The sequence below is a fragment of the Clarias gariepinus genome, chromosome 13 (assembly GCF_024256425.1).
Source record: "Clarias gariepinus isolate MV-2021 ecotype Netherlands chromosome 13, CGAR_prim_01v2, whole genome shotgun sequence".
Classification (NCBI taxonomy): Eukaryota; Metazoa; Chordata; class Actinopteri; order Siluriformes; family Clariidae; genus Clarias; species Clarias gariepinus.
Window position 1 is genome coordinate 3867837 of NC_071112.1, and position 17832 is coordinate 3885668.

Here is a 17832-nt window from a genome sequence, read left to right on the forward strand (position 1 = left end):
GTGTGCATGGAGTTTGCATGTTCTCCCCGTGCTTGGTGGGTTTTTTTCCACAGTCCAAAGACATACAGATTAGGCTTGATGGCGTTCCAAATTGCCCATAGTGTGTAAAAAAGTGTGTGTGTGCGCCCTGCAATGAATTGGCACCCTGAAAATGGAGACATACAGTTAGGAAACAGACAAGCGTCAGGCAGAAATTGGGCATGGTGAGAAAACCAGACAGAGGATCAGAACCTGGTGAACATAACAGAGTTCAAGACTGGTACAGAGACACAAAACATATAATTGGCAACATGAGGGGTGTAACTGAAAGTGCTTAAATACACAGTAAACCCTAATGCTTAAAGTAATTAAACATATAAGTATTGTTAACTTAAATAATTACAATTAGTTCAAATTAATAGACCTTTATGAGTATTTAGAACTTTTTGTTATTTATGAGTTTGTAGAAATGTCACTTTTCAAGTCAGCTGAAGAAATTTGATATTTTAAGTATCTGTAAGTATTTAAGTAACAGTCACCTTAAAGTTCCACCAACTTTCTCATCTTTCAGGTGGCTCAGTGGTAGGTGTTTCACCTGCCATGCGAAAGGCCTGGGTTCGATTCCCAACAACTGGATGAGGAAGGGTTGCGTCAGGAAGGGCATCTGGTGTAAAACCTGTGCCAAGCTTGTGTGCGGACTGGATTGTCTGCTGTAGCGACCCATTGCCGGGAGCAGTCGAAAGACCAATGGCAATTATTTTGATTTGCAACAACTATTATATATATATATATATATATATATATAATTGCTATTAAATAGTATGAGTTAGGCTACTCAATAATGCAATGATTAATATGAATGAGTACAACAAACTTAAAAACTCATAGTTCCATTTACTTAAAACTGGAAACATCATTATTTTAAACATTTGATGTAACTGATTACCTTAAATGTTTTGAGTTTTGACAACTTATTCAGGTTTACAGTGTACTGTGAGTGTGTGAATGTGTAATTGGGACCAGGGTGTACCTCGCCTCATGCCCTGAGTGTCCTGGGATAGGCTCCAGGCCCCTCCGCAACCCTGTATACAGAATAAAGTGGAATAGATAATAAGTAAGTAAGTGAGTGAGTGAGTGAGTGAGTAAGTGAGTATCACTTGGTTTTTGGATTGAAAGGAAAATTATTGTTCTCTCTAGTGGTGAGTTAAAATAATGGAAACTCTTGAGGTCTTTTGCTGCCCTCTACTGTATGTGTTTGGAAAAAAATACATGTTTTTTTTTAGCAAGAGTTTTTTTATATTACTATTTTTTTTAAATTATCCAGCTCTTATAGTGATGATTCACTTTATGTTGATATTTATAACTGTTTATAATGGACAACATCTTATACCACGGTTTTAGGTTTAAACTTGTATCTAACCGAGCTGTGAAATAAAAGAAAGATAATACTGAAATTAAAAAAGCACAACACTGTAAGTAGCTTAATGTACGTGAAAACCTGAATTATGCTAAATATGCTAGATTGACTTGTGCTAAACCGGAAATCCAGTAATCTGGAGCCAGGTGTAACCGGAAGCGGAAGTGATTATACACGAAGATGGCGATGTAGTTAGACGGAGAACGGGAGTATCTGAAATAATGAGTAGGAAATTAAACTTCTGAGAGCTGAAAAACTGGAAAAGGATGATAAAGTGACCGGACCAGGAATAATAATAATTATAAGAAGAAGAAAGAAAACAAAAGAAGAAGAATGTCGGTTAAAACCGGAAGTGTGTTCGCGGCGGCGGGAGCTCTCTCCTACACTGTAAACACTCTTTATGGCTTTTATCTGTTGTTGTTTATCTTCATATAGACACGTTTGGTTAAAATTTACATTTTGGTTAAACGTGTATGTTTTTTTTTCTTTTGTGTCGTGATGGCTTTTGTTACAGTAATGTGTCATGTAACTTAATATTTGCAACTCGGACATACAACACTAAGTGATCCTTTTAATCCAAATCTACACAACTTCGTATTTTCTTTAAATAGTGTATTTTTTTCTTAACGATAAACAATTAAACTAGTTGGAGGTTTATTATAAGTTTATTACAGTCGTTGAATGCTGTGTAAACAGTAGGGATGGGAATCACCGGCCCCTCCCGATACGGTATTATCGCGATACCTCGGTGACGATTCGATTAAAATTGCGATTCTGTAAGTATCACGATTTTCGATATTACATATTATAATATATATATTTTATATATATTTTAAGTTATAAAACTGTTTTTTTTTCTCATTTAAGCATTTGAACAATACAAACTAACTTCAAATACAAGAGTTTAAGATTGAACTGAGCAACTGATGACTGTCTGTCATCCAACATTATTATTATTATTTAAAAAAAAAAAACTTACAAGAATTTTTAGTGGCTGCGGGGATTTTAACAAGCGAGATTTTTTTACTAATTACTGCTTGTGGTGTTTTGAGACTGGTGTGTGTGTGTGTGTGTGTGTGTGTAATGAGTGGGTTTGACACTAATTCGCTCACAGAGTTTAGAGAAAAAACTATTTCAATATACAAGTCAATATGCCACACAAAATAATCGCAATTCATAACTAAATCCACTCCCCGCCCCCATCCCTAGAAAACAGAGACCTGGCTGTTGTATTTATTTTAGGGCTGTTTATATTAACATGTTAATGCATTTGAATAAACTAGGAATTTTAGCCTGTTACTCATATTAAGTTAGCCCCTAATGGGTTCCCATAATCGCAGCACGGTCACCCAGCTGTGTGTGATCATGTCACGTTTAACGCGGATGATGCAATAATAATACAACAACACTAATAATTGCTGAACAGCAAGTTTCATTATAAAAAGCTTTGATGGAAGCTTAATAAACTGAATAATCTATTTCCTCAAACCAGCTTGTCAGACATTTCTTTATCCCAACACTGCACATTTATAATACAAGCAAATCTGAGAATTAAAAAAATTTAATTAATCATGATTAATCACAGTCTATGATTAACAAGGTTAAATTTTTAATTCATTGACAGCATTAATTTCTTTATTTATATGCCTTAAATGATGTTGTTTTTATTTCACACACAGGACAACCTCATCGGCACCTTGCTGGCGATCATCGGAAATTTGCTCATCAGCATCTCAGTGAACATACAGGTAGGTGTGACCAGATAATGGCACAAAAATAACCTGCATTATCTTCCAGGCGGTACTCCTAACAGGAATGTGACGACACGCCCAAGTTCTCGCGATAAATTACATGATTCCCTATTATGCAGTATGTTCTGGTACAGGTGTGTTCAATTATTAGACAAGATCTTTTATACTAGAGTATTATTTCACAGAGTTCCTGTCAATACATGTTTTATGCAGTAAAAGAGAATGTAGATAAGAAGATGGAAGTAATGTAAGGAAGGGTTTTTTTTTTTTGCGCTTTGGCATTCTTTTAAATGCTATTGCTTAGGGCTTAACTAACGATTATTTTAATAATCGATTAATCTGTTAATTATTTTTCTTCTTCTTCGATTAATTGGTGAATCGGATAAAGCCCCCACAACAAGAAAAGCATTAATTTCCAACCCTTTATTTAAAAACAGAACCAAAATCTTTAGAAAGTGCACAAACACGTTGCTCCTTGAGCTGTTCAAATAAAAATGGACTAACACACAAAGCATAGACATGTATCTGCCAAATATATAGCCTTTTTTTTTTTAAATAAAGTGCCACCTGAGCTGCCATAACAATAAATAATTTATAAAAAAATAAATAAAAAACATTACAAATTAGAAAATTTAACAGGATTTGTTTGAATGTCAGAACTTGTTCTCTACACTACACTGCAGATGCACACACTAGTGAAATTTTAAATCATTTTAGTGACTTGGTTCTTTAAATCTTGTTCATCAAAATGAACGAATCTTTTTTTAGAGTCATTTAGTTCATTTCGTTCTTTTGATCAGAAATAAAATAAAATGTTGTGTTTTCAATAAACAGACCTCCAATACGTCCACATACACAAATTTTGTCTATAGTTCCAGTAATTAAAATATTACAATGCAGCTAAGGACATATTATAATAAACAGAATGAGTAGCTCACCTCTTATATCTTCCAGTCTTGAGTTCTTTTGAATCTGTGGCACCGCATCTATCCGAGTCACGTTACAAAAGAGCGAACGACTCGGAGTAGAAGAGTCATAGAGAAAGAATCGCTCAATTCTGTTTCCTGTACATAACTTAGGGAGATTTTGTGGTGATTTGTGCATTCGGGCCCAGTAGAAAATGAATGAATCACTCTTAGAGACTACTCGTTCTTCTGAGTCAGGTTAAAGATTAGTTCAAAAAGAAAAAAATCGTTCATGAACGACCCATCACTACCACACACTTGCAGACGCACACACTCGCAGAAGCACACACTCACAAACTTTTAGGTGCTGGATCATTGCCGTGGTGCTCCCGTGCCATGCCATGTCGCTTTTGCATATTTTGCAGTTAACACACTTTTTCTATTTATTTAGTATGAAATGCTCCCACACCTTGTATGACTTGGGTCGCATGGGTTTCTCTGCCATGTATCTTTCCTCTACCTTCTGCTCGTTTTTTTAAAATGTATTTTTGCTCCGCCGCGTCTATGAGGCGCCGAACTCTGCTAGGACCAGTGCGGCGAGACCGAGTGTGTTCACTCCGCTCCGCGCTCAACTAAAGTTTTTTTTTAAATAATCAAATGGCTCTGCGTTGCGCAACACAACTAAGTTTTAGTAAACAATTTTTGTCGACTTAATCGATTCATTGTTGCAGCCCTATTATTGCTAGTGCTTTTATTGTCCCATTACATTTAATCATTTGACAGACACATTTATACACAGTCTTGCAGTCTGGTCAAAACATCATATCACAATTCTAAAAGTTCATAATACACAATTAATTTTCTAATATTTAAAAAAAAAGACCATCAGGAGATTTGTACCCATCAAAACAAATTATTAATAAAAAAGAAGGGGTGATCTATTTATTTCAGTCATGGTGAGGCTAGACAGGGAATCTGTGAGTATGTGAAAGAGATATACAGTATCTATACTATCTTTATGGTTAGTAGATGTCGTATATTAGATTAGAGATGGCTGGAAGAATTGGCAGAAAAGCAAATTCTATAGAAAATGTCTAGGAACGAGACGGAAACCATGCAACATTTTCTCATATCTATGGATAAAGAAGAGAGAGAACTAGTAATAAAATGCTAAATAAACAATAATCACCCTGCAGACATGTTTATTCGTAATACTACAATATTATACTGCATGGGTCGTTTAAGTTGCTGGGACCTTTGATGACATTTCAGCACAGTACGGTGATAAGACTTGTAAAACATAAATTAGAACGGTGCAAATGTTTTAAAGAAACGTGACTGATAACTCATCACAAAATTGCAGAAGAGACTCATCTGTCTGTGTGAACTTTACACACAATAATTTACCAACACCACTCACACGTTACAGAAAATCATCTGGGAGTTATTGTCACATCCACCGTGCAGTCCTGACCTTGCTCCAAGACATTTCCACATGTTTGGGCGAATATTCCTGTTCCGAGTTCCTGGGAGGCCGGCGTTTCAGACGAGAATCAGACAGGCAGTCCGATCATAGCATGTTCGTACTCAGAAAACGTTTTTAACTTGATGGTATCCATGCACTAGTGAAACGCTGGAATAAGTGCATTAGTGTAGTAGGGGATTATATAAAGAAATAATAATAATTTTTCATTTTTGTAATTTTATTATTCTGTACAATCAAAAGTCACAGTTTGACCTGAACGCAACTTGTTTAAAGATAGTATACTACTATGAGTATACTGTATAGCATTTACCAGTCTGTAGAACTATGAGATATATGAAGCTAAGCAAAAGCTAGGATAAGTACACACCTAAATAAATATATGCACACACTTAGTGAGACTTATAGGTTGTGAGGAGATCTGCAGAGCAAACAAGGTTGGTTCAACAACATGCAACCAAGGTACCCTCTAGTGTTGCATATACTTTTATACTTTCGTTTATTACTTCTAAACCATATACTACAGCTTGGGATTATGTTTTAATAAATTTTTTTATAAAGGTATTGTATGTTTATTGCAAAATGTTTATAAGGTTTTATAATCTGTTTTTAGTAAAAAAAATACTGATTGTTTGTTATGTACAATTCTTTAACAAGAACAATACCGTTACGGTTATTTATTTACCGTAATAAATACAGTTGGTGTGATTTAATTTTCTTACAGACGAGCAAATTTTATTATTATTATTATTATTATTATTATTAATGCTTTGACGTTCATGTGAAAATGACAGATGGATATATAACAGGATCATTGTGTTAAGTTGTGGAGATAAGGCTTTAATTTATTTGTTTAAAAAAAGTAAAATAAGTGACATGAGTTTTGTCTCAATTCAGGAACAGGAAGTAATAATAATAATAATAATAATAAATTCTCTACATTCTACAGTTAAAAGTTCTACTTTTTAACAACATCCATAACTCTCTCTCTCTCTCTCTCTCTCTCTCTGAATTTCTCTGACTTTTACATGAACACAAACGTGCAGAAACAAAGCCACGTGGTCTTAGCAAGCACCAAAGATCCGAGGCAGTACTACTGCACAAAGACGTGGTGGTGTGGTCTCATACTGCTGCTAATCGGAGAAGGATCCCTGTTCGCGTCCTACGCCTTCGCTCCACTCGCCCTCATAGCCCCCCTCAGTGCCGTGTCTCTCATAGGCAAGTATCGTTCAAACATCTGTCTCTCAGTAACTCTTTACACCAATGAATAAACCATAACAATTAATGTCTGAATTCTTATATAGTTATAAAAATACATTATTAAACTGTACTGACAAGGTTTTTGTGTTTATATTCCCTCCATAGCAAGCTGTATTTTAGGATTTCTGTATCTGAGAGAAAAATGGAAGCCAAAGGAATTTTTGAGTAAGTGCTTCATCTTCGCACGACAAGATATCAGTTAAAATTGTATAAGAACCATCTTCATTCTGAGCATGTAGTGTAAATACAATAGTGCTGATTTAGACTTGGTGTAACATGAAAAGTCAGAGTTAGATCATATGACACAAACAACAGAGCAAGTCATTTATAAAAATAAACATGTGATAGTTTTTTTGTTTACTGGGACCATTTGCTGAAATCCTTGAAGACAGAGTGATGTCTTTTTTTCCCCACCTAGTCGGAGGTTGGAAATTATGACTTTAGTCAAATACAGCATCGTGTAATGTTGACACCAAAGAAATGTGCCATGCCTGTGTGCATCAAGGAAATAATTTGTATTTATAGTAGTCATAATATTTGATTGATTACACTGATGATGGAATTGCTTGAACTCCAGATCTGCACAACTTTTGGGATTAAAGCGCATTCCATTTCAGCCAACTTTGGCACTCTATTGGATCTATCTATATGGATAGAATAACACCTCAGGAGGCTCTGCTACAGGCCTCATTATGTTTCTATCAATCATTTCTGGTTCTCATGAAAACCTTCCCAGGAAAGCAAGACCAAAACATACCTCTGCCGCAGAGGAGAAGTTCCAACAACCAGCCAATCAACAACCAGCACCTCAGATTAAAGCCGTTATGAAGGATTTACAGAGCAGAAGTAGCAGATACACCTCAATATCAACTGTTCAAAGGAGATAATTGTGTATTTTGGACGTCTTTAGCATAGAAAGAAATAAAAATCAGGAAAGACCATAAACTTAATGAGCTTAAAGTTTAAGGCGATTATTTATATATATATATATATATATATATATATATATATATATATATATATATTTATTTATATATGTGTGTTAATTTATTTATAGCTGTCTTGGCCGGTTTGCTTAGCTGGTTAGAGTGTGGTGCTACTAACGCCTGGAGTAGCTCAGTGGTTAAGGCATTGGGCTATGATCTGAAAGGTCTCAGGTTCAAACCCCACCACCAAATTAAAATTTTATTCATCACATACACAGTCATACACAGTATGATATGAAGTGAAATGCTTATACGACTTCTGTTGACCTCAATATTACAAAAAAATAAGAGAGTTAAAAAAAACTATTAAATTTACACAATATACAGCAGTAGGAATAATAAAATAAAATAGTGGAATGAGATAGAAATATAAAGAAGTTAAAGAATATATATTAAAAATAGAAAAATATATATAGTAAAATGAAATATGATAGGAATATGATGTAGTGCAGTGTAGAACCGAGTCCAGTTGTTGGCACGATAATGTGCAAAATTGCAGTTCAGGTTCCCAGTGTGCAAAATGTGCTATGTTCCATGTGTGTGTCCTACTAAAAAGTAAAAAGTATAAAAGAAGTTGCCCTGGATAAAGGCGTCTGCCAAATTTTTAAGAAGTTTCCCGTGGGACGAATAAAGTATATCTTATCTTATTTGTTGTTTTGGACAATACAAACAGCACATGTAAATAAGTTTAAAGCACGGAAAGGGTTTCTTAGGTATAATCTGATTCCCCTAGCTCTAATAGGCTAATTTTTTGCTATTTTGGTTTTTTGCTACATCTGGCACATCGGGCTACAGCTACTCTACCCTGGAGATATATATGTCGTTTTTATAGTAGAACCCTAAGGGGTCGGGTTGCCAGTTGTCTTCTCCCACACACACACACACACACACACACACACACACACACACACACACACACACTACAGGGACAATTTGGGACCGCTACATAGCCTAACCTGCATGTCTTTGGACTGTGGGAGGAAACAAGAGTCCCCGGAGGAAACCCACCAAGCATGAGTAGAAAATGCAAAATTCATGCACAAAGAATCGAGGCGGGAATGGAGCGCTTAACCCAGGAGGAGCACGGCCTTAATTATTTGAGTTATTTAAAAAAAAAGACATGAAGAAAATTTTCGTTAAGCTGTCCATACTTACACAGTGCATACTGTATGTTTATCGTACAAGAGTCATCTACCCACAATCCACTGCACTTGTTTTTCAGAGCGCTATATTTTATCGTTCCTCGGCTGTGCCTTGACAGTAGTGGGCACATACCTCTTCATCACGTTCGGCCCAAACTCCCACGAGCAACTGACAGCCGATAACATCGTAAAGCACCTGATTGGCTGGCCTGTCCTCCTGTACCTGGTGAGATTAAATCGGATAAAATTTTCATATTCTTTTTCATTTCGTTAATAAATATGACACCTTTTTTTTCTGTTTCCCAGCTCCTGGAGATCATCACATTCTGTCTGGTGCTGTATTTTTACAAACACCGCAACGCGAACTACCTCATGCTCATCCTGCTGTTAGTGGCGCTGCTGGGTGAGGGAATTCTGTAAAAAATTTAAACAAGCTACTATTAATCGGGACACACATTTTGCAAATAAAAAGCAGATGGCTTGCATGATGCTTAGCAGCTCGTGTCTTACTAGCAAGGTTTGCATTTTTTAGTATGTAGGAATGTTATTAATTGTATTTATAAATATATGAATACTTTGCTTTTTTTGGGGGGGGGATACCTATGTTTCCTTATTGAATGTTAAGCATGGCTTTATATTTTTGACAATATGAGAAGACATTGTCTGTCACTGGGCTATAAGAACCATGTAAATAATTTAACACCAAAAATTTAAAACAGCAAGTCCCCTACTTACGAACTAATACCGTTCCAGGAGCACGTTTGTAAGTCAGATTTGTTTGTAAATCTGACAAAGTGAGTTTTGTACACCTTCGACGCTTATATATAATGTAAAGCCTAAAATAAAAACCCAAACAAAAAGGTTTGCACCTCCAAACCGCGAGAGGAATCTCAATGAGGCAGAGGGGGCAGCTGACCCTGTTTAAAGGACAATGATATACATCAAACTGACGCCATTTTGTCTCAGAGCTATTTCGGACTGTGAACTCTGTCTTGTTCTTGATTTTCCGGAATTAGGATTATTCACCATCAGGACAGCTTTACAGGACAGACGTTTTCTATCATCGCGGATTCATTGAAACTGTTCAGGCCGACTCATTTCTCCCACACTCCCACGCACGCACACGTACAATATACCGTAGACTTTTTATACAATGCTGAAAATCTTGTATATAATTGTAAATATTAGTATCTGGTGCACTGCAGTGTCTATTTTTATTTGTACAATACACATGAGATACTTCTGCGATTTGTTCGCATCTAGGAATGTTCGTAGATCCGCGGGCCGTTCATGTTTGCGGAAATTCGTATCTCGGATGTTCCTAAGTTGGAGACTTACTGTACAGTAATCACATAATCAGCACCAGGATTTTCCTACATGCCAGTAGGTGTATTTTGCTGCACTACATTGCCCCTAGTAGAAAGTTCTGTGTATGTGTGTGTGTGTGTGTGTGTGTGTGTGTGTGTGTGTGTGTGTGTGTGTGTGTGTGTGTATGCGCGCATGGTGCACTGTGATGGATTACCATCCTCTTCAGGGTGTATTTCCCTCATCACTCCGTCTTACTAAAAAAATATATATATACAGTCGCATAACAGTAAAAGGAAGAACAATTAACCTTAAGATGTTGTACATTTAAATGACATTTGTTCGTCCATTGCATTATCTTCCATTAAAGGCATTTTAAGCAGAACCTCTAGAGCATTGTTAATAACAACTAGAGTGTATAATTTAATTCGCATTTCTTTATTTGCCCTCCAGGCTCTGTGACGGTCATCGCGGTGAAGGCAGTTGCAGGGATGGTGGTTCTCAGCATTCAGGGCTCCCTGCAGCTCAGTTATCCCATTTTCTACGTCATGTTTGTCTGCATGGTGGCCACCATCTTCTTTCAGGCAACGTGGGTTTTTTTTTTTTTTCTTCTTAATCTCTGTTAATGAAGGTGGACACTGTGACTTTAACTTACAGTTTTACATCAGACCAATAAGTAGGAAAGGAAATAAACACTTGAGAGCACAGAGTTAACTGGAAATTATTTTTTTTCCAATAACAGAATTTCCCCATGTGTTTTATTCCTCTATAAAAACAGCAAAGTATGGTGAGTGGTTCTGTAGTAAAAAAAACAAAAAAAAAAACATCATTCTCATTATCTATTTATTGCATCGGTTCCCAAACACTGGGTCATGACCCCCAGGTTGGTCACAGGAAATTTTATTTGGGTCGCCGTTGTCGCAATTTATGTCTGTAGGACACCTTTCAGTCAGACGGCGGAGCTAGTTAGTTTTCTACCACTGTGACTGTTTCTGTCTCAATTCTGTTTGCAGTTAGAGAGTAAAGGAAATAAATACCATCAGATAGTCTGTGAACTTTGTTAGCGTTCATCAAGTGTACATGTTTTCATTAGCACATGCATATGAAGGTGTGATTTATTATGTGTAGCTTACTTTAGAAATAACTGGTTTACCATTTAAAATAATAAAGTGATGTTTAAATGACAAGTAAAATGATCAGTAAGATTAATTTATGAATATATAAACTTTTTTCATGATTTATAAATAATTTGTGAATTGGGTCGCGATGGTTTGTCTCTAGAAAAAAAAATATTTCCTAAAAAAAAAGAAGGTTTTGAAAACCTTGGAAAGATTTTTATTAGTGTTATTTTTAATATTTCAAAACATTCATGAAACGAGTTCCTGTAGAAGCTATGATCTCATTTATTTTTCTTAAAAAAAAAAAAACAGCATGTTTCCAAGAAACTGCAAAGCACCAAAATCCTCTGAGCTGAAGCCTTTACATGTCAGAAAACTTAAAATAACAGCTTTTTCTCTGAACATTATTAAGACTCCTTTGAATAAATATTAAATAAATGTCTCCTTACAGAAAGACTCACAATTTAACAGTTACAACAAGTGTACAAGTCAAACCGGGACACTTGTGAGAGAACAGTTCCTGGGGGACCAGCGTTTCAGACATGAAGCTGGGATAAGTGCATTAGTGTAGCAAGGGATTAAATATAAATATCTTTTATAACTACGTTCTGTTATTCTGCACAGTCAAAAGTGCCAGTTTGACCTGAACATTCCATTTACGTATCTTTTTAAACTGTTCATATGGAGTATCCTACAAATCCTTGTATAAATTGTTTTTATTGAATTTATCATGACCTGCGATTTGCCTCGAAGCTGGACCTTTTTTCAGATGTGATTATAGAAAATAAATTATTACCTCGCGACAATAAATTTATTAAATTAAAACAAGTAAAAGCTAATGAGCATGATTTTAAGTGTCTAAAGTGTTTAAGTGGCTACCTTAAATTTAATGTTTAATGCCTGTTTTGGGGAAAAACTATTCCTTGATCTTTCATTGTGTTCTTCAAACACATGTCAGAAGTAGACAAAAGTTATGATTTGAATATGAGTGACGGACATGCATTTTCTTTTATCCTGTTTTTTTCATTTATTTTTTATTTTTTCCCTCCCACAGATTTCTAGCCGAGGCGTCCCATTTATATGATTCATCCCTCATCGCTTGTGTTAACTACATCATCTCAACCGTCTTTGCTGTCGGCGCAGGTAACACACACACACACACACGCACACACACACACACATTCACACACAGAAACTTAATCAAAACACCATTTTGGGATCCAGAAATCTATATTCTGCATTTAATTATTAAGTTTATGATTATATCTAATCATATTGTTTTTGTTTTTTGTTTGTTTTGTTTTTTTATCATCTAGGAGCCATATTTTATCTGGAATTTAACCAAGCGGATATTCTTCACATCTGCCTGTTTTTATTAGGGTGAGTGAGATCTCGTATCCGAGTGACTTTCTTCCTTTATTACGAATTCCTTTATATCCTTCCTTTTTTGAATATTATTACAAAAATTATATTTAAACGTCCCATTTTTTTCAATATGGTTTTCAGTTATTTATTCTTCTGGTCAGACTGTTGTAGGAGTTACTTAGATGAAATATTGTCACATCTCATCATTAATTCATCACCAGAGTCCAGAGCCAATATATGGCAATTCCATACAAAGGTCAACCTTACCGGGGGAGGGGTGTGGTTGTGTGTGTGTATGGGGGGTGTTGGGGATGGATCAGGTGGAGTAGCCACACTTCATAGGGTTCCTATTATAAACCACACTGGAACAAATATATTATGTTTGCTTGCATTGACTAATGTTTGACTAATGTAATTGACTATTCTAGCATGTTCTTTATATACAGAAATGAGTCATAAATAATCCGCACTCTGTCTGTAAAATCTATTTTAATTAACTTAAAGAAAACAAATTCATCCTTTTTCAATACACTTTGTCCATCTTTCGTAGTCCCTTATTAAAAAATGTTTTAAGCGGAGCTGCGAGCCGTGAATGCACCGTTGTCTTCACTTCTTCATCAGGAGAGAATCTTCCTCGATGTAGGAGAGAGATCAGGGCCCGTATTCACAAAGCTTCTTAGAATTCTCTGAGTAAGAAAAGTAAAAAAAAAAAGTTTTTCTTAGTGAGAAGGTGTGGTTAACCCCGTTGCTAGGGAATTTGCAATTTAAGAACTCTGATTGGTTGATAAAAAATATGCTCTGACCTGAGCAAAGGTCTTGAAATGAGAAATTCTAGTAATGAAAGGTTTTTGTACAGAGACTAGAATTAGTTGAAGTGTGTAATTGGGAACATATTAAGCTTGTAAGGAATTTATCCAGACATTTATGATGGGTGTTTTTTTTTTTTTCCAGATGTTTCGTATGCTTCCTCGGCGTATTCCTCATCACCAAAAACAAGAAGAACGGCAAAGCATTCGAGCCGTACGTGACCATGGACATGGTGAAAGGTTGGTGCTTATTCTAATATTTTTTGGTTTCTATAGCAACAGATAATTCACAGAGACTGGTATCGAGGACTCTGCAAAATAAAAAGCTAATATACAGACCTCAGACTTCATCTGTTTCTCATCAGAATGTGGCTTTTTGTGTCTGTCTAAATGAGACCCCCCCACCCTACCAGATTACAGCAGTGCTGAGCAGAAAGGTGCAGGAGGGGTTTTCCCTCGTATGAGGTCACATTAGGGGGAAAATCTAATTGGCTTGTTTAAGCTATCCCTAATAAAAAAATTAAAAAGGATGCTTTATTTTTTTTAGGTTTTCTTTTTTGTACACACACTAGAGGCCTAAAGGCAAAAGCATGAATTCTTCATAATGCATTTTACAATTTAATGAAAAGAATATCTGGTTATACACGCTTCTTTCATTTTATCACAGGAATTCCAACAATCCACGAAAAAGGCTGCCCGATTCAGCCTGACTACAACGGCTCCTTCTCCTACGGCGCACTCGTAAACAGCGACGGCGCCGCCGCACCCGCAACCCTCCCCGTGGTGAATCAGGGTGCGAGTGTGCCTCCCAGCAGCTCGGGTCACACGTATCAGGAAGACACGCTCAAAAAAGACTAGTTATACTGTACCTCTCACTCCAAAAAAAAAAAAAGAGGAATTAATTCGGACCTGACACAACCGAAAATAGAACTCATTGAATAACCTGCTGATCCAAAAACAAGAATGTGGGGGACAATTCCCGTAAGACTGTGCTGCAAATTTAATCTTTTATTTTATAATAATATAATAATATTCAAAGATTCTAGAGCATCATTATGTCAAGACCACTGTAAGACATCAGGGTGAGCTAAAGCAAAAAAAAAAATAATAATAATACAGAAGCAGAACTCTGGTGTTTGTGTGCGAGACCACTGTATCATACTGTAATGTCCTTTACAGATATCGCCATCGCAGCCAAAGAAAACTTGATCCCTTAATTTATAACTGACTAACACAAGACGGTTGTGGTGAGAGTTTGATTTGTCATGTGATTATTATTATTTTTTTTAGGAATAATATTTGCTTGTATTTCATGAAGGAGACCTATGTATGATAATTATATTTAATATAGTAAGTAATATAAAAATGCCTTAGAACAAAAAAAAAGTAATAATTTCCAACATTGCCATATAGCACTTTTATTCTTGGGTTACGGTCTATAAGGTTTCTCATGTTTTTCTCGTTTCTGTATGGGTTTCCTCCAGGTTCTCTGGTTTCCTCTCATCTACTACTTGGGGGTCAGTCAATCTTTTGGTGACTTTTTAAGTTTATACAGAGCATCCTATCCTTTCCCTCTAAGGCAGTTTTAGGGTGAGGGGGGGAAACTCAGCAACTTTTAAAAATGACATATCCAACAGCTAAGCTTCTAACTCCAGTCTGTGCCGCTCTTAGCGTCAGTATCCTCCTGTCAGTATATACACAACGAGTCATTCATCCAGAATCATGTACCTGGTTTTAGATAGGCAACAAACATTTTAAAGAAGGCTGTCTGTTCTTGAATGACGATCTCGATTGCCCTTGATAGAAGATTCCATGAACATTCAGCAAGTGGAACACTTTTTTTTTTTTCTTCTTTTTTTATGGATAGATGCCTTGTCTCTAAGTTGTGGAAAAGATGCCCATTCGAAGCCGTTTGCGCTATTAAAGGAATTCCTGGAAGGCCAGTGTTTCAGACATAAAGCAGGGAGTCCAATCATGGCTTTGGTGTACTGGTGAACTTTCTACCTTGATGGTATCCAAGCAAAGACTGGGATAAGTGCATTTGTGTAGCAGGGGATTATATAGAGAAATAAATTTAGTTTTCTCATAACCGTGTTATATCATTCTCCGCTATCAAAAGTCCCAGTTTGACTTGAACACTTGTATATTTCCATGCCTTATTGCAATTCATGTTTGTTTAATGAGGGTTCCTAGTTATACAACACAGGTTGTTCAAGCGATAGTGAATATGCCGTCCGCTAGGCTAGTCTTAGAATTTGTGCTTAACTGTGTTGATTACATGGAAGTCTAAATGATTTGAAATGACAAACAGTTCACCAAACTTAGCTATTTAGCATTAGTTATTAATGAATCTTAGTTAGTGGAATACATTGGGTATATAAAAATAGCTAGCGAGATAAAGATGCCATAAAATAAGATATTCAATATAGTAAGATGACGTGTTTTACACTTGAGTTGTTATTGGAATAGCTACACAATTAGCTATATAGCTATCTAGCTTGGTTGCTAGCCCATGTTACTGATTTAGTATTAAGTAAAATAAGGTGTTTAGAAATTTGCAGAAAATGGAAGCAATCCTGGAGCGAATTCTGCCATTATTGAAAGCCATTGCAGGAATCTTCAAGTTTTTGTTTTACATTATCAGATTTGTCTGAACTCTCATTATTTATATATTCATCATAAAACTCCCCCTAAAAAAAAAACAAGTCTTCCTACCACTGACCCAAGCATTCACAAATATCTTAACCAAGGTATTGGTGTGTTATGAATGTTTTATGAAACTCATTAGCACTGACCTTACACTGAAGTTTGATTGATTGAGGATCTCAAGATGTTTTTTTCTGAGGTCTCTCATCGATCAGCATGCTTTAAAGCCTTATATTGTCATATTATTGTATATTAGTGCCTCTGAGGTGAGCTTGTGGAGAATAGAGTTTATCATGTATATCGATAATAATTTATTTCTTTATTGCAGTCACTGTATTTCTTAAGGTAAACTGTAAAAGGTAGCTCTCTTTTGTGAAGGGAATTTAATTTATTGATTTATTTCTAAGCTTTTGTTTAAAAAGACTTGCACTGTTTTTTTTTGTTTTTTTTTCATTCGAAATTCCGAAGAAATCCCGAAAAAAGAATGTATGGACCAAACGGAAAAATGTGGAGTACTTGAGTCAGAATTAAATTTTTCTATGTAACACTAATTAATCTTAGTTTTCAATTATTTTAATGAAATTAACTAAATGCTGATTGGATCTGTTGTTAAAATAGGTTTGCTGGTCTAAATGGTACTTTTTAATTTTCTGCTTAGTTTCTACAATGTTACTGTAAGTGTTCCACTTTTTATTAAACTCTTTACGCTGCATTCCATGTAACGTGTGTGTGTGTGTGTGTGTGTGTGTATGTCTCATGATGGAAAAATTGTTTTTCCAATTGTTTTTTTAAGTTGTACTTAAGATTTTTGGTTTAAGCTGTACAAAGACACTTTTATTATGATGATAATAATAATAATAGTAATAAATCCTATACAGTCGTATGCAAAAGTTTAGGCACCCCTTGATAACAGATTTTAGTGATTTTTTTTGTTGTTGAAAAGATGTTTACAGTCTCTCTAAGAAATGGAAAAAAATGCACAATATTTTTAGCAAACACTGATGCACAGTTAATACTTATGACATAAATTTAACAAAAATAAAAACATTAATATGTTAATATGGCACTCTGCAATAGTTCCAGAGTCTCAGATTCTTTTTACAAGGTTTTAGACCTTAATCAGCTCGTTACATCTGGCATGGCAACAGCTGTCATTAGTAAATGCCAATTCAAAGCTTTACAAATACTTTGACCCTTCAAACCTGGTGCACACACTTGCGGACACTCAACAACCATGAGTTCTTCTAAGCAGCTGTGTAAGACTTTGAAAATGTAAGTTATTGATGCCCACAATGCAGGAGAAGGCTACAAGAAGGTAGCAAAGCGTTGTCAGCTTGCAGTTTCCCCAGTGAGAAGTGTAATTTAGAGATGGCAGTTCGAGAGAACTGTGGAGGTCATGATGAGATCTGGAAGACCAAGAAAACTCTCAGAAAGAACTGCTCAAGAAAGACAAAACAAAACCCCCATTTTACTGCAAAGATCTATCTATGGAAAACCTCAAGAGACGCAAGCTAAAGGTTTTGGAACGGCCATTACAGATCCCTGATTTAAACATCATTGAACATTTGTGTGTAGATCTTAAAAGAGCTGTGCATGCAAGACGACCAAAGAGCATTACAGAACTAGAAGCTATTTGTAAGGAAGAATGGGAGAAAAGAATTGGAAGACT

The 17832-nt window shown here is 35.8% G+C and overlaps 1 protein-coding gene across 1 annotated transcript; it reads left to right on the forward strand.

Annotated features, from left to right (window-relative positions):
* Positions 1-1564: 1564 nt before the first annotated feature.
* nipal3 (NIPA like domain containing 3) lies at positions 1565-16876 on the forward strand. Its single transcript, XM_053510400.1, has 11 exons — positions 1565-1783; positions 3076-3144; positions 6582-6757; positions 6905-6960; positions 9004-9149; positions 9230-9326; positions 10682-10817; positions 12401-12489; positions 12663-12726; positions 13663-13757; positions 14185-16876. Exons 1-11 carry the CDS (start codon positions 1730-1732, stop codon positions 14373-14375), a joined length of 1173 nt encoding a protein of 390 aa, XP_053366375.1. The 5' UTR covers positions 1565-1729; the 3' UTR covers positions 14376-16876.
* Positions 16877-17832: the final 956 nt, after the last annotated feature.

Coding starts and splice junctions, on each gene's coding strand:
- nipal3 (XM_053510400.1), top strand. CDS start 1,730: ATGTCGGTTAAAACCGGAAGTGTGTTCGCGGCGGCGGGAGCTCTCTCC. Junction 6,961..9,003: donor GAAGCCAAAGGAATTTTTGA/GTAAGTGCTTCA, acceptor CTTGTTTTTCAG/AGCGCTATATTTTATCGTTC. Junction 9,327..10,681: donor GCTGTTAGTGGCGCTGCTGG/GTGAGGGAATTC, acceptor TTTGCCCTCCAG/GCTCTGTGACGGTCATCGCG.